Source organism: Phaenicophaeus curvirostris, chromosome 1 (assembly GCF_032191515.1).
Source record: "Phaenicophaeus curvirostris isolate KB17595 chromosome 1, BPBGC_Pcur_1.0, whole genome shotgun sequence".
NCBI lineage: Eukaryota > Metazoa > Chordata > Aves > Cuculiformes > Cuculidae > Phaenicophaeus > Phaenicophaeus curvirostris.
In genome coordinates this window covers 114550048-114573781 of record NC_091392.1, presented here as the reverse complement: position 1 = coordinate 114573781, position 23734 = coordinate 114550048, and the positions used below count along the sequence as shown (strand labels likewise).

Here is a 23734-nt window from a genome sequence, read left to right as displayed (position 1 = left end):
AGGCGTACAGGCAATCATTTCAAGGGTCTCCACAACTGCAGCACATTTTAATCTGAAATCCTTGTGATCTGCTTACAATTTTTTTCTGTGATAATTTTTTTAAACCTTTAGAGGGCATAATGATATCTCTATCATACCCACGACCCTCACTAGATAAAGACTTTTTCTTGATTTCAACTTACTTGCTTGAAAAAATCCTAACTCTTTCATGCTAGCTCTGAAAGTATTTTGTCTAGCTGTGGAAAAGAAAAAGGTTTAAAATCATTGCCAAATGGGTGACTGAATTAAAAACTGAGGTAAGTCAAAATTTCAGATGAGGGCTTGTTTTTAATGATCTGTAGCTCTAATATCATTCAATTAATCTTGACTGCCCCTGTCTTTCCCAACAGTCAAATAAATTTTCCCAACCAAAGCAGCAGAATCACTGAGTACATGGTTGGAGGACAGGAAGGTAATACTGTTTCAAAAGAACTTCAAGGGTTTTTTTTATTTAAGCTCATTGCTTTGTAGTGAAAGCTCCAAATTTCCTTATCACTTATAAGTTAAATTACTGAAGCAGAGTGAGGGATTAGAAACATAATGAACAGCACTCTCTTTTGGGAAAACCCATGCAAGGGGTCACTGGTCTTAGAGCACCACCAAGGAGCAGCAAAGAGCTTGTAGGCCAGCCCAGACGGGTGCCTGAGATAGCAGGAGAGACACTGCGCTCAACACCAGTTGCTGCCAGTCTTCTCTGCCTCCAGTCTGGTGTTGCCTCCTCTCCAGGGCCAGGAGATCCTAGCAAATACTGCATTCATGCCTCTGGGTCTGCCAGAGTGCTGAAAAAAACCCAAATGATCCTTTGGAGAAGCTGCTGCACAACTAGTGCGCTTCTCATGCACATAGTGCACTTTGAGCTGCCAAGTTCCTCTCCCTCTGCCTTTTTGTGGGAAAGTTGATCTTTAGTTAGACTAAAATCTGCATAGAATATATCAGAAGAGATTATTTGTCCAGCCCTGTTCAATGTCTTTATCAATGACCTGGATGAAGGCATTGAGTGCACCCTTAGCAAGTTTGCGGACGACACTAAGCTGGGTGGAAGTGTCGATCTGCTGGAGGGTAGGGAGGCTCTGCAAAGGGATCTAAACAGGCTGTATTGCTGGGCTGAGTCCAACGGCATGAGGTTTAACAAGGCCAAGTGCCGGGTCCTGCACTTGGGGCACAACAACCCTATGCAGTGCTATAGACTAGGAGAAGTCTGTCTAGAAAGCTACCTGGAGGAGAAAGACCTGGGGGTGTTGGTTGACAACCGACTGAACGTAAGCCAGCAGTGTGCCCAGGTGGCCAAGAAGGCCAATGGCATCTTGGCTTGTATCAGAAATGGTGTGACCAGCAGGTCCAGGAAGGTTATTCTCCCTCTGTACTTGGCAGTGGTGAGACCGCTCCTCGAATACTGTGTTCAGTTCTGGGCCCCTCATCACAAGAAGGATGTTGAGGCTCTGGAGCGAGTCCAGAGAAGAGCAATGAAGGGCTAGAGAACAGGCCTTATGAGGAACGGCTGAGAGAGCTGGGGTTGTTTAGCCTGGAGAAGAGGAGGCTGAGGGGAGACCTCATTGCTCTCTACCTGAAAGGACGTTGTAGAGAGGAGGGAGCTGGCCTCTTCTCCCAAGTGACAGGGGACAGGACAAAAGGGAATGGCCTCAAGCTCCGCCAGGGGAGGTTTAGGCTTGACATCAGGAAAAAATTTTTCACAGAAAGGGTCATTGGGCACTGGCAGAGGCTGCCCAGGGAGGTGGTTGATTCACCTTCCCTGGAGGTGTTTAAAGGACGGATGGATGAGGTGCTGAGGGGCATGGTTTAGTGATTGATGGGAATGGTTGGACTCAGTGACCCAGTGTCCTTTGTAACCTAGTGATTCTATGATTTCGTGTCTTTCTGCCCTTCTCACCTGTGAAATCAACACAAAAATGGTAAGATCTTTATATTTCCGTCATTTCATTACTTGAGAAATGCAAATAAGTCTTGTTGTGCCTGCAAAACCAATAAAAACATATTTGAGCATTTGTATCAGGCATAAGGAAAGAGAAATTAAGATCAGTAAACAGTAGAAGTTTGGTGCCACTTCTGCCTGGCTCTAGCAGGTAGGCGAAGTGCAGCAGTTTTCACGCTAAAGCTTCCATAACATTGACTGCTCTGCAGGGTCTGAGGCACTGCAGTAAGCAGAGGGAAATGATAAAGACATGCTGAACTACCACACTGTGCTAACAGCTGGTAAATGTTTTTCTAAACACAATGTTATCAGTGAAAAATATAGAGTACCAAAAAACAGCAGATTTCACCCATCACAAGCAAGTTATCTGAGCATGGAGAGGAAGCTCTAGAGAATGAGGGCAGAACTATCTAGAGCAGCCTGCACAGCCCTGAAAAAGATCAGAGACATTGAACTACCAGTGTTTGCTCTTTCCAAGACTCTTCGCATGGCCTTATATAATGCTAGCAGTGCAGATAAATTATGTGTGTTTCTATGGACTGCCAGTTGTGACTCAAAATTAAATCATTTTAATTGCTTATGAATACCTTCCAAGTACCTGATGTATGGCAGGCCTGTCAAAGGGTTACGTATCATTATTTACTAATTATTCAACATATATTGTCCAGCTGAAGTTTGCTTGGTAACATACAGCTAATGATGTGCAAATAATTAAAGGAAAATACTCACACGTACTCCCATCTTGTTGGCAGCATGGTTTTGCCTCTCTAATTCATTTCCCTGACCTTTCTCCTGGTCAGCTGGGTTTCCTCTTCTGTTCCTGAGCATTAATATTGTATTGTAGTGCTTCTCTGAGCTGTCTGCCTGAAATGGAGCAGGTTCTCCAAGTCATAGGTCCCTGTCATTGGCAGGTGTTTTCTCATCCAGAGGACACTCTGGACTACGCTTTGAGCTTGGAACAGCTGCCTCTCTCCATGCCTCTTAAAAAAAACCTTACTGATTTTTTTGCCCTACAGCAGCTCCCAGAGTAAGGTACAGCAGAGCTGTGAAATAAAGGTGACAAAGAGGTTAGTCCCAGTTATTTGAACTCAACGCCACTCACAATCACAAAGTCCTTCAGGAGTTTTGCAGATGTTTGTGCACTGTCCAGCAGCCCAAACCTCAAAACAGTATTATTAGAAGGTAGCTCTAACCTTTAGGGGAGTCAAGTCAACTGCTGGATCACAGGTTCATGAGTTAAAAAAGCTTTTGCATAAATTCCTCAGCTGACTTGGGCAGGTGCTGAATGTGGCAGCACGGGTTCCTTACATGCCAGGGAACCAAAGGATGACGTAGTGCAAGTCATATACACTCCCAAAAAGCCATCTGAGACTCATCAGCGGGTAAGTTACTTGTTGATGAATATAGGAAAAATAACCTCATTTAGTAAAGAAATATTAATCTTTGCTCACATACTCACCACGTGTTTTCATATATACACAAGGAGGAGAAAGCTTCAAATAGGTTACACTCAGCAAAATGGCTTTCTAAGCTCAATCTCATATGTCAAACCTAATTCTTTTCTGGCATGTGCCTTTTACCATACAATTCTCTGCCTGTACGAAAAAAATAATGAAGGATTTGGGAAAGCCGTGGTCCCTTGTTACAGCACTTCTTCCTTCTGTGTTACAGGAATGACCTGCCAAGCTCGAAGTTCATACATTACAAGTGAGATCCTGTGGGGTTACCGCTTCACCCCTGTCCTCACTCTGGAGGATGGATTTTATGAAGTTGACTACAACAGTTTTCATGAAACCTATGAGACCAACACACCAGTTTACAGTGCCAAAGAGCTGGCAGAGATGGCCAGTCGAGCAGAACTGCCCCTGACGTGGTCTGTTTCCAGCAAGCTGGACCAGCATGCTGAACTGGAAACTGAAGAGGAAGAAAAGAACCTAGAAGACCAAAATGAAAGAAACGGTGATGTGGCCAACTTGGAGAATGAATCGAAAGTGTAGAACCACTGGATGCATAAGGGCCACACCACCTCCTTTATCTTCTCCCTCTTTGCTCCCCTTTTCTTTATCTAGCAAGCCTCCTTTTTTTTTCTTCCTTGTTATTCTTAATCCCAGGAAGATAAATACTTAAGACTCAAATTATCTACCTGCCCAGTTTAAACTCAAGAGTTTCACATAGTAAGCAAAGGTGTGGGTTAAAGCTGCAATACCCATTATTGGTGGTGCAAATTCAATTCCTACCTTGGTAATGGCTGCTGACTTCCTCAGCACCTCTCTGAATTCGTACCTCTAGGTTTATTCACACCACCAACAAAAATAACCATTAGCAATGAGAATCCATATAAGGGATTTAAAAGGAAAGCATAATTAATGCTCATGGAAGTAATGGGCTATGGTTCCGGTTTTTCTGTGTTTCAGAAGAGTTTCACATATTGAGTGACAAGCCTCTATGAAATGGGCCTTGCAGCTTTAAGATGAAGGTGAGCAGAGGGATCTGCAATCCAACACAATACTGTACATATGCCTTATGTAATTACTTTCTCTTCACATTTAGTAATAAACACCGCATGTACAAAAGTACTGTAGTAAAGAACTTCTAAATAATGTACATAGATGTGTAATTAATGTAGGTTTAGAAACAGAGTTCTAGAAATATTGGGATGCAAAAAACTAAATACCCATCAAGTAGGCATTTCTTGTCTAATATTCGGATTGATTTTTTTCCCCTGTATCTATGGCTCTTCTAGTGCATGATATTTTCTTCAGTGTACCAGACTGGCAGCTATTTAGAGTACCTCAGTACCTCACTGTTTGCCAAACAGATCGTTTTACTGAGTCTAAAAAGCCATAAGTCTGGGAGAGGGCAGGGTAGACAAATTGTAACATAATTACTGATATACTGTGAAAATGTTTACAAATAAGGCAAACTGTTCCTGGATATTTTTTTGACAGTTCAACCTGAAATTTAGGCCATGGCTCATGGCAAACCAGAATTTCCTGTATACTCTTAATATAGCGAGCATGTTTCACGTGGGGCTATTAACCTTTATGTGCAATATCTAAGGAAACTTCTCCCTTCTCCCCACCCAAATCATGGGATTTCAGCGGAGTAGTTTGCTATACAAACAGCACAAGCCATTGAAAACTGAATATTGCACCTTAGCGAGTAGATTTTTAGCTACTCCGCTGGGAAAGAAACAGCTGAATTTCATCTGAAGCCATAATCAATGAAATTCATTTGTTGACAGCACCGGTGCTTGGCCAGTCCTGCAGAGTCACAGATGGTGTGACATCCCTGCATATACACTTCAACAGGGTTTCTCAGCTAAACACATGGTTCCTGCCACCCATGCTCAGGAGAGTGGTTCCCTAACAATTTTCTTTACCTTAGGTTTGTCCTTTGAATGTTGTAAATCAGTGTAAATCCTGTACATTCCAACTTGACATCTTTAAAATTACCAGGGCACTGATAATTTGCATAGCTTACATGGCAACACTCACCTGAATAGGGGAGCCGATGTGTACAGTCAGAATTTCATAGATATGCTCCATATGGGGCTGTTCATATAGCGCAGCATTGGCCCATGCGAAGGACTGCTCAGTCAGATCCCACCATGCATAAAATACTCCCTGTTGAAAAAGGCATTGCTTTCAGTGGGCTTTTGCTCAGGCCCATCAAGAACAGCATTTCTGTCAGCGAAGGAGAAGAAGCTGCAGCCTTAATTTTGGGTTTCTATACCTGCCTGCTACGAAAAGAAAGAATACACTGAAGAGAATCCAGAGCACTTTTTGTACTGAAACATTTACACTAAAATAGAAGAGAAAAAAAAAAAAAAATAACCTCAGGAGAAACTTAGTGGGCAGGTGGAAATTTTGCACTGTGATATAGCTTTCACATTAAATTCACACCCATTTTTCATTTTAATTTTACTTTTGCTGAAACAACTGCCTCATGCTAACCTATCAATGTCTGGCTAACTGGTGGCAGCTTCTGCAGGTCCTCTGGTTGTGCTTCATGCTAAGATGGGCAGAGTAGGGTGTGAGGAAAGGGATGCACATCGGGGACTGGCAGATCAGGCAGTATGGAAAGAGTTTTTTGTTTCAGTGCTGCACATTTTCCCTATGAGGTTTTCACTAAGCAGCACGATGGAAGGAACGGTGTAGAATATGGAGTTTTGTTCCCTTCACCCAGGATGGCTTATTCTGGTTACTTACGTTTAACTGTTGTGAGATAGCACTCATTTGGCTACAGACCTTTCAAAGCTCATTCTTCTGCCCTAGCATCAGGAGCTAGCAAGTGCTCCAGTTCATCCATCACAACATAAGGCTACTCATGAGGAATACTGTGCATTTTTAAGGAAGGACGGCTTCACAGCTCCACTGGAAGACAGAAGCCTTATAGCAGAGGAGTCAGGGGTAGCACGGCATTGGTAGCTCCAAGCCACCTACACATGTCAGTCCTAGAGAAAGGTGCGTGAGCTGAAAGCAAAGCGTTCCTCTGAGGATAAACATGCTTTTTGCTCTTGTAATTTATGGGGCCACTCTGTAATTCATTGCTGCAGTTTAACAAAAGTTTGTGTTAATTAAAACAGCAGCTCAGGGCCCTAATTAAACCTTTTTTGTGTCCTTTAGCACAAAAAAATAGACTTTCCACCACCGGGGCATGCGCATGTGTAAGCTATGCTTTTGTGAATAGGACTCTTAAAGCTTAAGGTGTGTATGTTCAACTCTTTCTCTCTCTCCCCCTGTATTTTATTGTCTTTGGTATTAATGTAGTACAGACTGTAAAGTTTATGAAATCTCATTTTTGTAACATAAGCTTAAAAAATAAGTAGAAGCCTCCAAAGCTTTCAACAGGGAAGCTTCACGTAAACTTTGTACTAGAATGTCCCTATCAAACACCTCTATTTTTCTACAATGATTGATTAAGCAGTTTAACAATGTATTTTGTGTCAATGATTTCAACTGAACTCGTAAAAAGACAATTAAGAATTGAATGCTGTTAATTAACAATGGATTTTCAAGCGGTATATACTGAGTGGTGTTTTCATTAACAGCAAATAACTTAACCTGGAAACTTCATCTCCTAGTCCCAAACAATATACAATAAAACATCAGTGCCCTATGGGAATATTTTTGGTAAATCACATTTAAGGAACATGAATAATGCAACATTTTAATATTATTGACTACATAATTAACTGAGACAAGTTACATCTCCATATACTTCATTAATGTATTTTTGTGAATAATGTACTAATTGTTTCCATCCTGCTCAAGTTTCTGAAGATGTTCTTTCAGCTGTTGATAATAGACACAGACATACTGCTTTCAGTGGAGCAACACAAATTTATACTGAGTGAAAATTTGATCTTCAGCAAGTACTTCAAGCTCAGGCTTAATATGTAACAATAACGGCCTCAACTTGCATCAGGGGAGGTTTAGACTGGATATTAGGGAAAATGTCTTTACTGAAAGAGTGGTGAAGCACTGGGACAGGCTCCCCGGGGCAGTGGTGGAGTCTCCTTCCCTGAAGGTATTCAAAAACTGTGTAGATGTGGCACTTAAGGATATGGTTTAGTAGACATGGTGGTGATGGGCTGATGGCTGGACTTGATGATCTTAGACGTATTTTCCAACCTTAATTATTCCTCTATGATAACAATAAATACACCATCATACCAGCATCAAAATAAATTTCAGAAATTATTTCACAATAAACATCCAAAAATGCAAACATTCTCTTAGATGTCTGTAGCTGTTATGATCTAGACCTTTGCCCTACAAAATCATTGTCATTGGCACTGATGTGAACCATTCCAAACAGTTTAACTTCTGAGATCAAAACGGAATGTCATCTTCTACGAAGGGCCTTGCTGCAGGCATGCATGTACCAGCAGCATAAGCAGAGAGGGTTGCACAGCCTTGAGTCAGAGCTCTGAGCATCTCTTGCAAGGTGGAGGAGGGAGGTCACGTGCCAGAGAAGCGTCCCCAGCAGGCAGCTGCTGAAACAGGCAGGACAAGGTGTTGGCACATGGAAGCTGAAAACACTTCACAGATTGTTTGAAGTTAACTTCAATGCAGGCTCTGGCTTTAACTCTGATGCATGCAGGTGCCCATCTTCTTCTGCTGGAGTTAGAGAGAAAACTCATGCCTTTCAAAAGTGAGGAAGAAATGCCTCTTCTCTTTTCAGCCACAGGGTGGAAGTTCCCCATTCAGTCAGCTGCCTGACGTTGGGATCCACAGGAGATGGAAGAGCTGGATTCAGTGTTCTCTTCAGCCCAGGGAGGTTCAAAGCTATAGCCCACTTCTCCCAAGAAACTAAACTTGCCATAACAGCAATAGCAGAGCTCTGAACCCTATGCCAAGGACTGATTGGCTCTTGAATTCTCCCTCTAGCCTGAAGAAACTTTACATCCTTGTGTTTTTAAAGGAAGAACGGAAAATTTTAGCATTTGGCTTCTTGGAGGGGAGGGTTGGTGTTAGATATATCAGTGCATGCTACATTTTGTGCATGTAGTTCTAGCTCACCTTAACTGATTTCCATTTTTTTATATCCTCTGTATTTCCAGAGGTTATAATCCAGTGACAAATTCAGTGTAATGCTGTACTTACTTTACCACTTGCCATTCTCCCATTTATTGTCTGTATACTGATACTCTAACATAGTTTCTCTCACATATCACATCCAAATACAAATTCCACAGAGACCCGAATATCTTGCTATTTCATCTCGAGTGTGAAATCTGTTGTCTATTCTCAGCAAATTCACAAGTATAAACCACAGTTCTGCCCTCATCCTCCCTAACTTGTGTGTCATCCACACAGAATAAAAACTGAAAGAGTTTCAAGTAATAACAGCTGCTTTGAGGATTTTTCCCAAAGGAGAAGGAATGGGGAGGGCTGTCCCCACTTTTTTTCTGGGGATTGTTGTTTTGTTTGGGTTTTTTTAATCAAGGGTAGCAGCTCCAAACTCACAGCTGTGGCTCACATGCAGTCCTCTGGAAGCTACAGGCATCATCCTATACCAGGTTGCTTTGAAGTCTTTATCAGATACTCTTCCAAGACATAGAGCTGTTTTCCCTCAAATTATTATAGACAGTCACCAACGTTAAATTTTCTGGAAGAATTACATTGGAAGAACTGGTGGAAAACTGATACCTGATCACACTTTTCTTCATTTACTTTTTCACAGTTGGACCCAAGTCCTCTGGATTTCTTCCAGCTCAGGAAAGGAGGATGCCTGGCACAAAACCACAAATCCTCCCAACCACTCTCCTTGGCTGCTTCCCCATCATCGTGACCAGGAGGACCCAAATTCCTTACTGAAATATCCCTGCTAAAGGAAGTGTGATATGGTGCTTGAGATGGCACCATTCTAGTTCAGAGTGGAAATGCAACGTACAGTGTTCGATCCACTTCACATGCACAGCGCATCATACACAGCCTTCTGCTAAGCTGAGGAAAAGAAGCTGGAGCATCACACCACTAGCAGAGCTCTTCAAATGCCTAAGACATTTTCTCAAGAATGTAACTAATGAAATTAAAGTCAAAGTAAAAAGGAACTTTTCTAAAATAGATTATGGTATCTTAATGAGAGATCTCTAGTCTGAAAATATCAGTAAGATTAGGGGTGGGGAAACCAAACTGTTACACTTTGAAGTCATTATAATGAATGTAGTTAAGACAACAATGGAAGTTTATTTCCTCTTCCCAGCATCATTTTTGGTTTAGCTGGATGACATGCTAGAGTTAACCTCCTAAATCTCTGCCTGTGATTTTCAGAAATATTGAACATTTCCCAGCTCTTACCAAGATCAGTAGGAATTAGAAGGCATTCCTGTGAAGAGAGACCATCTGCTCAGATGGCAACATAAGAACTTGGTGCTGCCTTTTGTTCCTGCTTTTAGGCTCCCTGGGAGATGATGGAGTAGGGAGAAGCCTCCACCTCAGTGAAATGCCATCCACATTAAATATTTGTCAAAGTCCTAAAGAACCCACACATGTAGTAGTAGGTTTTAGGCACACGTCTTTAGGCGCCCTAGGGATCACTAAAGGTGCTGTCAAATGTGTTAAAAACACTGCCAAACAAGAATGAAGAATGACTTGACTCTCTTAAAGGGATTTTATTGAAATCCGTTTAAGGGATGTCAGTGGAGCAAGAAGAAGCAGCTGCACAGCTTGCACTTGTGCTCTAGCTTCTGTAGGGAAAAATGGAAGCCATCACTTGGCAGAGAAACCAGCAATCCTCATTACTAATAAGCTCAATACTTAAAACGTGGGAAAACAAGATAATGCACTTTCTAATCAAAAAGTAAAATGGTTCATAGAAAATACAAAAAAATCCCTGGAAAGGGAATGGTAAAAATACAAATAAATGCAAAGTCTACTGCTGAAACCAAGCAAAAGTCCTGGCCAAAGGGCAGGGCCACTGGAATCAAGACTTCAAAGCTAAGCAATGCTACTGGACATTTTTGACATTTTACATAGAAGTATAATTTCTTTGACGTGCACAAAGTTACTATTAATAAATACAGTAAAGTAAAGCATGAGCAAAACTATTGCTTAAAAAAGTTGACTAGCTGAATCATCAAAATAAAATCTGTATAATGAGAAGAGACAAGGGAGAGAAATCATCACTTAAAGACCATTCAGCACTTTCCTCCCCCCACCATGAAGTGCATTAAAGTAATAACAACAAGAGACAGCATTGTTTTTAAACTTACTGAGTTCAAAAGAAGGAGGGAAATGTTTAATGCACAAAAACCACTGTACCACATCAGGACCTCATCTTTAGGGTCTTCTGCCACCTTTCTACATGACAAGGAAGAAATCAGCTGTATGCTAGTTAGTACCTACAGTACCGATTGTAGAAAACCTTTTGTCACTTGAGAGGTAGAAATTCAAAACAAGCTTGATGAAAAAAGTCACCTGATGTGAGAACTAACACATGTAAAAGAAGTTAAGCTTCTGCTTAGTCTCATTTCCCAGAGGAGAAACAACAGAACAGAAACAGAAAAAGAAAACTACATAGACACTTTCCTGAAAAATGGCAGAGAAAAATTTATTTCATAAGTTTAAATAACAATTTACTTTTCCTTTTTTAATTACAAAGTTTATTCTCTCCTTGTGTCAACACTCTGACTGATTTGCTAAAAAATCTGTATGGCCATAAAAATATGACCTTCCAAAAGTAATTATATTTTTGTAAGGAAGTAATATCTTTGGGGTCTTTAAATTAGCTGTTAATTAATTTATAATCTTTGGATTTAAACTGGTAACTAGAACACCATGAACTGCTTCAGAGGAAAAATTCACAAAAATTAAAATGCTTCACTTTACTAACTGGAAAGGAATATTCTGTTCACAGGTTTTGTTGCCCTCTCATTTCCAAAATAAAGTAATGAAACATATTAGGTATTAGATCAAAATGTTTTGTTCAGCTGCAGACTTCATTGCAACGGGTTGAAAACCCCATATTTGCTCATATTTGCAGATAACGAACAAATTCACATCATCAGTAGTTTACCTACTCTAAAAATGAATAAGTTTGGATTTTTTCAATATAAAATACACTGCTGGAGATACCTAGCAGTGAAGAAATCGGCCACGAAACTCACCCTTACAACATGAATCAGTCATTGCCATGACACTTATTACAACAAAATCAAACTATTGCCAATATGACATTCTGTACACTTCCACAAAAATGGACTTGTGAAGGGTTTGGACCAAAATTCCTAGGAGGAACCTGAGATTTGGGAAGCGTAGGCTCAACTTCCTCCTGTAACTCACTCAGATAGAAATTTTTAATACTAGATCATCTTAAATAGAGAGTTGCAGAAGCAAGCCAGATCTCCTTCCTCTCCTGGCAGTTTCTGTCCATCGGGTTACAAATTATCTGTTGTAATCTCTGACTAGCTATCAAGAAAACAAACAAACAAACAAACATTAAAGGAAAAAAAAACCAAACAAAACACAACACCTGGGGCTAAGTTGAAAAATTCTGAGCAGATCTACCATAAAATTCTGAGTGGTGCACAGTCTAGTTGGGAGCCTGTGGCCAGAGGTGTTCCCTCAAGGTATAGACACCTGGCCCAGTCTCATTCAATGTATCCATCAACAACCTGGATGACAGAAGAGAGCGTTTCCTCAACAAGTTTACTGCTGATATAAAACTAGGAGGAGTAGCTGATACACCAGAAGGCCATGTTGCCTTTCAGCAAGACCTGGACGGGTTGGAAAGTTGGCCAGAGAGGAACCTAAAGAAGTTGAACAAAGGCAAGTGTAGTGTTCTGCACCTCAGGAGGAGCAAACCCCTGCAGCAAGACAGGTTAGAGGGTTGACTGGCTGGAAAGCAGCTCTGCCAAGAAGGACCTGAGAATCCTGATGGAAAACAAGTTCACAATGACCCAGCAAATGTGCCCTCGTGGCCAAGAAAGCCAATAGTATCCTGGGATTCATCCTCCCCCTCTACTCCTCCCTCGTGAGGCCCCATCCGGATACCTGAAGCATTATGTCTGGTTCTGGGCTCCCCAGTTCAAGAAAGACAAGGCATCACTGAAGAGAGTCCAGCAGAGGGCCACATAGATGATCAGGGGACTGGAGGATCTCTCTTATAAGGCGAGGCCGAGTGAGCTCATTCTGTTTAGCCTGGAGAAGAGAAGACTGAGGGGGACCTTATCAGTGCATAGAAATATGTAAATCAAGAGGATGGGGCCGAACTCTCCTCAGTGGTGCCTGGACAAGGGACAACGGGCACATACTGGCAGTTTCACCTCAACATGAAGAAAATCTTCTTTACTGTGAAGGTGATGAAGCACTGGAACAGGTACCCGGAGTGGGTAACGGTGGGTGAAAACCTGCCTGGACACATCCCTGTGCAGCCTCAGGTTTGGAAGTTAGCCACATCTTTCATCAACTCACATTCTAACCACCTCAGCCAAAGGCAAGCTACATTCCAAGCTCATTTTCATCTGGCCTGCAAATATTAGTGGCTTAAAATCAGGCTACATGGCTCCAGAGATCTCTGAGGGTCTGTTCCTGTGGGTACCTTGCTGGGACTTGAACTAGCCAGTCCAATGCTGGTGTAGCCCATGCAGGCATACCTCAGTCACTGCTTTTATGGCTCTCCAGGAATTTGTATCAACATAAGCCTGAAAACAGAGGATATTTGGTTACAGAAATTATTTGTCAGGAATCTATATGCGGTCAATACTGATGAGATTCATGTGATGCGCTTCCAGGTAATGTTTCTTCTATACATATAGATCTTCATCTTTGTATCATTTCACATAAACACTGGTAATTTGATGAAATAAAGGATGTAACGGAGAAAGAGAAGGAGAAAAAAAAGTGTCACTCTCCCTCTAACACTTAAATAACTTCCTAGCAGAAGAAGTACAACCTCTTCTGGTTGGTGCTTTTTCAATTATCCAACATTCCAAACGCCAGTGCTTCAAAAGGTAAAAAGTTACAAAATTTTCCTAATAAGCATAATATTCAGAATGGTGAGGTATTTTTCAATAGGTCTCATTCTTCTAAACTGGTAGAACTGCTATAAAATATTGGCTCCCAAGCACTGTCCTAGTAAGAGCTTCATTATTATTACTAGATTTCTCAAAATTTAATAATGCTTCATTAGGCTATAGGACAATAGAATGAAGCTATTTTTAACAGCCCATATGTCTACGGAGTTCTGCTTTGATTTATAGAGGAAAAAACAGCTAATAAACTGTAATTATAAAATTTTAAACAGTGAGTTTTAGTGGGTAATTATCTCGGCCTCTGAGACATTCTATAACTGCTTTGCAGCCGTTTCAGGTAGTGCTTTCTCACTTTACATTAATGTATATTTTCCGTCATATTTTACCTAAGTGTTACACTAGATTATCATGTAACATACTACAATCAGATTTCAGATGAACAGATATTTCTTTAAATGTGCTTTATTCTTAAGGACATTTTAATTTATCAGGATTCACACAGAATCACAGAATCACAGAATAACCAGGTTGGAAGAGACCCACCGGATCACCGAGTCCAACCGTTCCTACCAAACACTAAACCATATCCCTCAGCACCTCGTCCACCCGTGCCTTAAACACCTCCAGGGAAGGTGACTCAACCACCTCCCTGGGCAGCCTGTTCCAGTGCCCAATGACCCTTTCTGTAAAGAATTTTTTCCTAACGTCTAGCCTAAACCTCCCCTGGCGGAGCTTGAAGCCATTCCCTCTTGTCCTGTCCCCTGTCACTTGGGAGAAGAGGCCAGCACCCTCCTCTCTACAACCTCCTTTCAAGTAGTTGTAGAGAGCAATGAGGTCACCCCTCAGCCTCCTCTTCTCCAGGCTAAACAACCCCAGCTCTCTCAGCCGCTCCTCATAAGGCCTGTTCTCTAGCCCTTTCACCAGCTTTGTTGCTCTTCTCTGGACTCTCTCCAGAGCCTCAACATCCTTCTTGTGGTGAGGGGCCCAGAACTGAACACAGTATTCGAGGAGCGGTCTCACCAGTGCCGAGTACAGAGGGAGGATAACCTCCCTGGACCTGCTGGTCACGCCGTTTCTGATACAAGCCAAGATGCCATTGGCCTTCTTGGCCACCTGGGCACACTGCTGGCTCATATTCAGTCGGCTGTCAACCAACACACCCAGGTCCCTCTCCTCCAGGCAGCTTTCTAGACAGACTTCTCCCAGTCTGTAGCACTGCATAGGGTTGTTGTGCCCCAAGTGCAGGACCCGGCATTTGGCCTTGTCAATTTTCTCAGTGAGAATTCAGCTTTCTTTTCTGTACCCTGTCCCTTGCCTCATCAGTTATTTTGCTATACTAAATCCTGGCAAATCATTTTGCTGTATCCTAAGGCAAAATTCCACTTCTTGTTGCTCAAGTCCTTTAGAATTTTCTTTTTCTGAAAAGCGTGCAAGAATTAACTCTTACCTTGTACCATGTTTGATCATTATTTGGAGAGTGGAATAAACTGAATCAGATTAAAGTCATTTAAATTCTTAGCAAATGCCATAAACAGATTCTGTGCAATCAAATTAATCCACTTCAAATTATTCCATTAGCTAATTTAGATTAACTTCCTGAGTAGACAAGTCTCAGGTATAAAGCTAGAGACAATAAATAAATATGAAGCAAAAAAAAAAAAAGACGCACCAGAAAAAGAAAAGACGTTGGGTAGGGCTTCAATAGCAATGAACACACAGACTAATTAGTATTAAGGTTTTTATAGCTGTCACAGAGGAAAAGTAGTTGTAAGAGGAAAACTAAAGCTAGACATAAAACTACTGTGTACCTATTTACAGAGAGTTAATCTCAAATGTAAAAGAGAATCACGCGGAAAATTAGAAGAATTTTGACAATTTACACTTAAATTTATAATACAGAAATTTCCATTTAAATATGGGTTTGATTTAATTTTGGAGGCCAACAATCTGAATTTTAGCAAAGTTGACCCTAGGGACAGACAAGGTAGGACTGGAGCAGTGAGGTAAATTACAGATTTCCAAACAGATGTCTCCTGATTTTTTGTCAAAGGACAGGATGGAACAGAAATGGGGACAGATAGGGAAAAAAGAAGGGATCCAAGAGACACTATAAACTCCCATGGCAAGTTCTGGAGGGACTGAGGTATAACAGTGCAGAAATGCTAAAGAAGCAAGTCTAATGAGATGATCTCTAGGAGACCCCACAGAGGGAAGCCAGCAGGAGGGAGAATTCACAGTGATAGCAGTTTGGTGTTTCAAAAGCCAGAACACACCTCCAACATGAAGGCTGGAGGCAGATGGAGCAACCTCCCCACATGGCCATGAGGGTGCGTTTGCCAAAGGGAGAGGGTGGGACGAGGGACAACACAGCAAGAGAAAGATGACAGTGACTACAAACAGCACACTCAGCAAGTCGAGTGCTGAACAGGAGGAGGAAGATGGGCAAGAGCACTAGTGCCGTGATAAAATGGAAAAAAACCCAAAACAAAATAACCCAAACCCAAGAAATGCACAGTTAGGAAGAAAAAGCTGAAGATAGAATAAAAATGCATCTCAGGCAGAGACAGGAGCCCTTTTGGGAGCAAGTGAAGGAAGAGAACAAAAATTAGAGTCCTTTTACCTTTCCAGAAGCTGTTAGTTCTGCTCCCCGAAGTTCTAGCTAGTTTTCACATTTCTGCAAATATTTGATTTCCGTATGACAGGGCCGTGGACTTCAAGCTACTTGATAGCACCATATCCCCTCTATACTGAATATTCATGTTGAATGATTGGAGTCAAACTATTTTTTATAAAAATCATGAGAAGTTAGTAAGAATTTACGAAAACCCAATGTCCCAAAATGAGTGCAAAAGCAAAAGAACACAAATCTGAAAATATGAATCATTAAAATACATACCAACTCCCACACTTGACTTCTAATACATGTTTTTTCTTAAGCTAGTAAATAACTAATAATCAGTTTCTGTGATTTTATTTTGTTATGGAGGCAAAGAGGAGGAGAAACAGCATTTTCCATTATTCCATCCCCTGCAAAAAGTGAATATACTCAGATACAGTTTTCTATGGTGTCAGTAGATTATTACACCCTTCGTGCCAAATTTTATGTCAGTTTAGATAACTTCTTCAGAAGGATCAAGGATAGTAAAAATAATTAGCCAACTCTGCGGAGAAAATTATCGTCTTGCACAAATCTAACAAGACTGTTGCTGTTATACAAACCACACAACTACACCCTCCAAATAACATGCATATTTTATTAGCATAACATGCAGCAATAGCACCATTTGTGTTTTGCTCAAATGTGCTGGGAGAAGAGCAAGACAGTCACGTGTTCATTGACATTTCCATTTTAATTCTATTAAATTTTCAACAAGAATTGAGGGCATTGTGTCACCAATTTAGGAAATTCTGTCTTTAAGCACAGGAATGGAGCTCTGCACTTAAGGTCATGGGTGTGCACAAATACCTTTCCCAAATTAGAGTCTATGAAATTTATAAGAGCTACTCAGCACATTGTTGGATCATCTTAAAACCATTTGGTTTTGTAAATGACACGTCACTGAATTCCATTTAACAGGCTGGGCTGCAGAGCTGTTATATTTACTCCTCCTTGAACAATAATAACCGGGGCAGGCCAGTTACCAGTCTAATTCCAGAGACAAACTCAACATGCTGCCTGCATGTAGTTGTTTGCTGACCAAGAGACCATTGAAGGAAGCCATATGTGCCTCCAAAGGAGAGATGCTCTTATGCAACAACTAGCAGCCAGCAGCGGAGGTGACTGAAATCTTTCTGGGAAAATTTGCTTCATTTGGAACCGCAAAAAGAAAAAATATTGCTGCTTTAGTAAAGCTCTCCTGGTTCTCAGTCAACAGAGGCAAATATAAGGAGCATTTATGTGAAATAAACCATTTCCTAGGGGGATTTTTAATTTTGCTTTGGGCTTGTCATCATTCATGAAAATTGATGCTTTCCTCTATATTTCTTAAGACTCAGATTACTTGGAAGCTGAAATCCAAGTAGGAAGGCCTCTGTGCTATTTGATACTCTGTGCTGTTGCTGGTTAGCAGCTTGCCATGATGACGTACTGTATTTTTATATTAATTCTGGAAAAGAAAGGAATGTGGGGGTTTTTTTGGTAAATGTTTCTCCTATAAACTACAAATCAGGTCAGAGTTGCTCAAATGCATTAAAACAGAATTCTTTCACTTTCACTGTGAAGAGGTAACTATCAGCCCAACAGCTCTTCCTTCAGTTGTACTTCATGGAAAAAAACAACCTGTTATCACCCAAGCCAGCCAGCACAGGACTTTTCCACTGAGCCTGCAATATTTTTCTTTTTTTTCCCCTCCATATTCTTGTCTAAGTTCAAAGACTGGAAAAAAATGGTTCCTGTTCACTGAAAATTATAGTTGCATCAGAACTGTAGATGGATTTCATAGAGTTTTTATTTCTTTCTTCTCTTTTGTTAGCTTAGATTATTTACTTCTTTGAGCTTTATCCACTCCACTTTCTTCCTGTCACGTTCCACTCTTGACTGATGTGTTCAAGTGTTCCTGCTTTCCATGCTATATCATATGTAGTCTCGCTGCAGTCATTCGATACAGCAGTTCAGCTATTTCTGTAAGTTTTTTCCTCCGGCATGGGTTTTGGTTAGCTCCAGAAATCTAGCTTGCTTATGGACCTCTGTTGCACCAGCTCTAGAAACGTGCATTTTATATTCCATTACTCCGCTGACATGACTGAGAAACATCCCCTGCAAACATATCTTACTATTTTTACAAATCCTTCTAATAGCATTGCGTTCTCAGATTTCCTCCATCGACGGCTGGGGGATTTTTTTAATGCCTCATTATTATTAATAGCTGTTCATCCTTCATATCTCTTACCTCAAATTCACTTTCAGTTATTTCTGTGTTGACAGTTGCAGCCTCTGCACTTTATCTAATCTACCCTGTGTGTCTTCTCTTTCTTGGATTATGTTCTCCTTGAAGCATCGTAGACTGAGTTAGCACTTTGGTCTTTCTGCCCCCAGAAATACAGCACAAATTCCACCTTCATGACTTTGTAGCAAATAGCTTTAAAAATTCCTTAATGAATGTCAAAATATCCTTTTAATTTTCCCAAGTTGAGGGATCCTGCCTTGTGAGGGTTTTTTTGCTCATGGTATACACAGACAAGGTCCAGAACTGCTGGACTCAAACATACTTACACTGTTTTTCTCATTTCTTCAGCAGGTAGAGTATTTTAAGTTCTTCTTTGTCTCTTTACTTACTACACAGAGTTTTTCCTCTGTTTCCAGAGTGAATGAACAGAGATACCCAATCTGGAGAAGTATAACATTCTTGCATTATTTGCTTATGCCCGTTTGCACGCATAAGAGAAATTAGTCAAACTTCATGAAGAAATCATAATCAGAAAGACGTAAGACTGAAAAACATTTTACTAAAATCTCTGTTATTACAGATCTTTGCCGAGTACATAATTCAGAGCTAGAGAAAGTGAAGTAGCTTGTCTAAAGCTACACTGAAAATCTGTCATAGGGCTGGGTATAGAGCTTAATTTTCAAGAATCAACTTAGCACCTTAATCCTCATCCCCTGCACACAAAAAATAACCAGGGGTCAACACGGCTTCAGTGTAGATGGGAAGGGGGCTGCACACACTTGAATTTACTCTCCCTTCTCGTGTCCAAAGGCAGGTACTGCTCCAGCAGCTGTTACAGCGAGACTGAACAGGGTATGTGTCTTAAAACATTTCCTTCCCTCTTCTTCAAACCCACATTTAAGAAATATTGTCTCCTTCTTCTAAATTAATACTTGAGGGGAAATTGCATCAAATATGTGAGAAGTGCACTGGATTAAAAAAATAGGCCTGTTTAATAAGTGCATCTTCAGTGTACCGTACCAAAATAGCCTTCATTAAAAATTTCCCTTAAAAGAACATCTTAAAATGAAACCTTAAAAAAAAAAAAAAAATCTAAAAAAAATAAATCAAATGCTAAGGCACTTGTTTTAATTTGCTTTAACTTCAGTAGTCTAAATGCAAAGTATGAGGCCCATTATAATTTGGATATCTTGTGTTTCTAAACATAGTGTCAGAATTCAGTGAATGAGGAGAGCGGTGGCAGGCCAGCACACAGGCTGCCAAGTGAAACAGCTACTTCAGCCACGCTGCAAAAATCAAACGCACACCCAGAGCAGTAGCTATAATTAGACGTGAACAAACCTTGTCAGATGTGTTAAGAACCCACTTTAATTCAAATATTTCTTATGGTTTTTCAACTACACCCTTCTACTGAGGTGGACCAAAATCTATTTCAGATAACGATGAAGTTACCTTGTCAGAATGTTCTTTCCTAACTAGAGGGAAAAAAAAGATGGTAGAAATGTGCATGCTTAGATCTACTTTTTTCCCCAGTTCTCCTATTACCCCTCCTAAATCCTTCTCTCTCTTGCTGGATTTTAAAACATGCCTTCTTGAACTCACAGCTGTGAGAGTTTGGCCAACATTCAGAAAAAGGGACAAGGAGCTTTTTATGTAATACAGATGAAGCTGAACGTGGATTCAGTGATGAAGAAGAAGGCTGCAGGAAAGGTCGTGTAAAAGCCCTTACATGGTCATAGAAGAGATCTCCAGTATCTTCTACCCAACTACCGCAAGAACCCAAGTTTCAAAGCCAGTAGCCAAAGTAGAAATCAGAGCAGGCAGCTTTTTGTACCAAGAAGTAGCAACGAGGTTTTCTCCTAACTTTCAATAATTAGAACTGATTAATGCTCCTAAGATTGAGGGTGCTTGTTCTCTTCAGTAAATGTTATTCGTTTTGATTAAACATTATCCATATGCTCCCTAAGATCGTCTTTGCACTCCTTGGTTCCAATGAGAGTTACGGGAAGGAATTACATTGGCTTAGCAGGATGAAGCATAGAAAGCTTAGACTTTGTCATTTTCAACTTCAGTTCAATTTCTCAAGCAAAATACTTTCACAATATTTCGTCACATTAATAAAAAGGTGAGTAGGAGGTTTCATTATGCTATACTGAGGAATATTTTTAGGTTCCTATACATGCTTATTGCCCCTTCACATTAAATAAATAGCCTGAGTTTCTTCCTCCGTAAGAGTATTTCCATTCCTTTCATCCTTCTTTATTGGTCCTCTCCAAGTCCTTCCCCCTGGACCTTTTCACTAAGCTGCAGATACCCAACTGCAGGCAGCGTGCTGTTCAGTGAATTCCCCAGCTTGGTGAGGCGCCTCTCAAGTTTCTCACAGCTTTCATGAACTTTGCCCAAGTTTACCACCCTGTGTCATTTACGGGATTTTGCCATTGTATTCCTCAGTCTCTTTCCAAATGTCCAGTAAGGATATAGGTCCTAATCCAGGACCTTTTGCTTATCATTTCAAATATTGTCATTGCTTTCATTTGCACTGTGGTAACTTCTGCCACCTAAAACAGAGTCCTGCTGCCCCTCCCTGACCCCCGGCTCCCACAGAGCAGGAGCCATTTATGCACAAACAGAGAAGGGCTTGTGGGTGGTGTGATGGTTGGAGGTCATCTTGGACATAGCGATCATTAAGCGAAAGACATTTTGATTTTTGGAAAAGTGAGGAGGGGTGTCAGCAGAATCATAGAATCACAGAGTAGTTTGGGTTGGAAAAGACCTTAAAGATCATCCAGTTCCAACTCCCCTGCCATGGGCAGGGACACCTCCCACTAGACCAGGCTGCCCAAGGCCCCAACCAGCTTGGTCTTGGACACCTCCAGGGATGGGGCAGCCACATCCTTGGACTTCCAGTGGGCAGAGCCTGGTCAACAGAGTCCTTTCAGAGGCAGTCCTGAAGGGCAAAGGCGTCAAGGAAGTATGGACATTCCTCAAGAAGGAAATCTTTAAAGTGCAGGAGCAGACCACCCTCATGTGCTGAAAAGACAAGCCATCAGGGAAGAAGACTGGCCTGGCTGAACAGAGAGCTTTGGCTGGAACTCAAGAAAAAAAGGAGAGTTTATGACCTTTGGAAAAAGGGGCAGGCAACTCAGGAGAACTACAAGGATGTTGTGAGGTTATGCAGGGAGAAAATTAGAAGGGACCAAGACCAAATAGAACTTAACTTAGCTCTAATAGACAATAAAAAAATGTTTCTGTAAATATATTGGCAGCAAAAGGAGGGTTAAGGAGAATCTCCATCATTTATTGGATGTGGGGGGAAACAGTGACAAAGGTTAAGGAAAAAGCTGAGGTACTTAATGACACCTTTGTCTCAGTCTTTAATAGCAAGACCAGTTGTTCTTTGGATACCCAGCTCTCTGAGCAGGAAAACAGGGATGGGGAGCAGAATGGAGCCTCCATAATCCAAGGGGAAATGGTTAGAGACCTACTACACCACCTAAAGGCACACAAGTCTATGGGGCCAGATCTACCTGAGGGTACTGAAGGAATTGGCAAAAGTGCTCATCAAGCCACTTTCCATCATTTATTGGCAGTTCTGGCTAAGTGGGGAGGTCCCAGTTGACTGGAGAGTGGCAAATACGATGCCCATCTACAAAGAAGGGACAGAAGGATCTGGGGAAATACAAACCTGTCAGTCCAACCTCAGTGCCAAGGAAGGTTATGAAGATCATCTCAAGGCTGCTCACCAGGCATGTGCAGGACAACCAGGGGATCAGGCCCAGTTCAATACGGGTTTAAGAAAGGCAGGTCCTGCTTCACCAACCCAATCTCCTTCTATGCCAAGGTGACTCACTTAGTGGATGAGGGAAACGCTGTGGATGTTGTCTATCTAGGCTGTAGGAAATCATTTTACCCTATTCTTCCATAGCATTTTCCTAGAGAAACTGCTTGCTCATGGCTTGGATACACGTACTCTTCACTGTCTAAAAAACTGGCCAGGCCCAAAAGTTGGAGTGAATGGAGCTAAATCCAGCTGGCAGCTGATCACAAGTGGTGTTCCCCAGGGCTCAGTACTGGGGCCAGTTCTGTTTAGTACCTTCATCAGTGATTTGCACGAGGGGAGCAACTGTAGCTTCAGTAAGTTTGCAGGCAATACCAAGTTGGGCAGGAATGTTGATCTGCTCAAGGGAAGGAAGACTCTGTAAAGAGATCTGGACAGGCTGGGTCAGTGGGCTAAGGCCAATTGTATGAGGTTCAATGAGGCAAAGTGCTAGGTCCTGTACTTGGGTGACAACAACACAATGCAATGAATTCAATGCTTAAGTCTTGAGGATGAATAGGATCTAGGGATATTGGTTGATAGCCAGCTGAGCATCAGGCAGACGTGTGCCCAGATGGCCAAGAAGTCCAATAGAACCATAGAATAGTTTGCATTGGAAGGGAACTTAGATAATCTAGTTCCTCCCCCCTGCCATGGGCAGGGACACCTTTCATTAGATCAGATTGCTCAAAGCTGGTTACAACAAGCATTTATATCACATTCTTAAGGCAGAAACAGAGAACATCTTTTAGCAAGAGGCTCAAAACCTACTTAGATCGCAGATGAAATCTGGCCATCTCACAATGGAAATACATTGGGTTCAAGTCTGTAATTACAAGACCAGCCATCAGCTCTAAGGACATACCAAATTGCTTTTGCCTCGGACAGAAATATATTTCAACTGAGAAGAATCAGAGAAAAATGAGAGAAGCCTGGACTATTGCAATTCCTAGGTTAGATGATTAGAGACAGCTCTACTTTGGACCACAACGGATTGTGTCTCCCAGGTTTTAACCTGGGCAACATTGGTCTTTTTCTTGCTCAGGGAAGATCCATATCCGTTCTCTGGGAACAAAGTTCTCTCAGCCTTTTTCATGTCTGTAAAACAAAATGCTATAAAGTCAAAACTGAATAGAAAATAGTAAAATATTTGAATATTGAACACTAAAAAGTATTAATGAAGTATTTATAATGCTCAGAAATGGACCTGAAATGTGCCTGCATTAGCAAAATTGACAACCCTGGAGGACCAGGGTCTCAGCTGGGGTCACCTAGCAGTAGAATTAGGTTCTTCTCTAGCTAACACATCTTTCCCAGATCTGCTTTCACATAACACCCTATATCAGACAGGAAAGGGGAACTACCTTCAATTCCCAGGGGAAACAAAGGTGTGGAAAGTCTGTTGTAACATAAGCCCAAAGCTTAGATCTTAGGATACTGCCCGATTGTGTAACCACTCCTCCCTCAGGGGGAGGAAACTGAGTCCTTTTGTCTTTCAATATTTATTCTATTAGTTGTCATTGTTCAAATTACAGCCACCTACAGATGTCGTGAACTACTTGTTAATAATCTTGAAAAAT

General features: G+C 41.3%; 1 protein-coding gene across 3 annotated transcripts in view; it reads left to right on the top strand.

The window, feature by feature from the left end:
* KCNJ6 (potassium inwardly rectifying channel subfamily J member 6) overlaps positions 1–7167 on the top strand; it is a 163626-nt gene extending 156459 nt beyond the window's left edge. For all 3 annotated transcript variants that reach the window (XM_069871404.1, XM_069871393.1, XM_069871413.1), the window contains one exon: positions 3641–7167. In XM_069871404.1, the coding sequence (XP_069727505.1) occupies positions 3641–3966 (326 nt within the window). In that variant the 3' untranslated portion in view covers positions 3967–7167. The remainder of the gene's footprint in view (positions 1–3640) is intronic.
* Positions 7168–23734: the final 16567 nt, after the last annotated feature.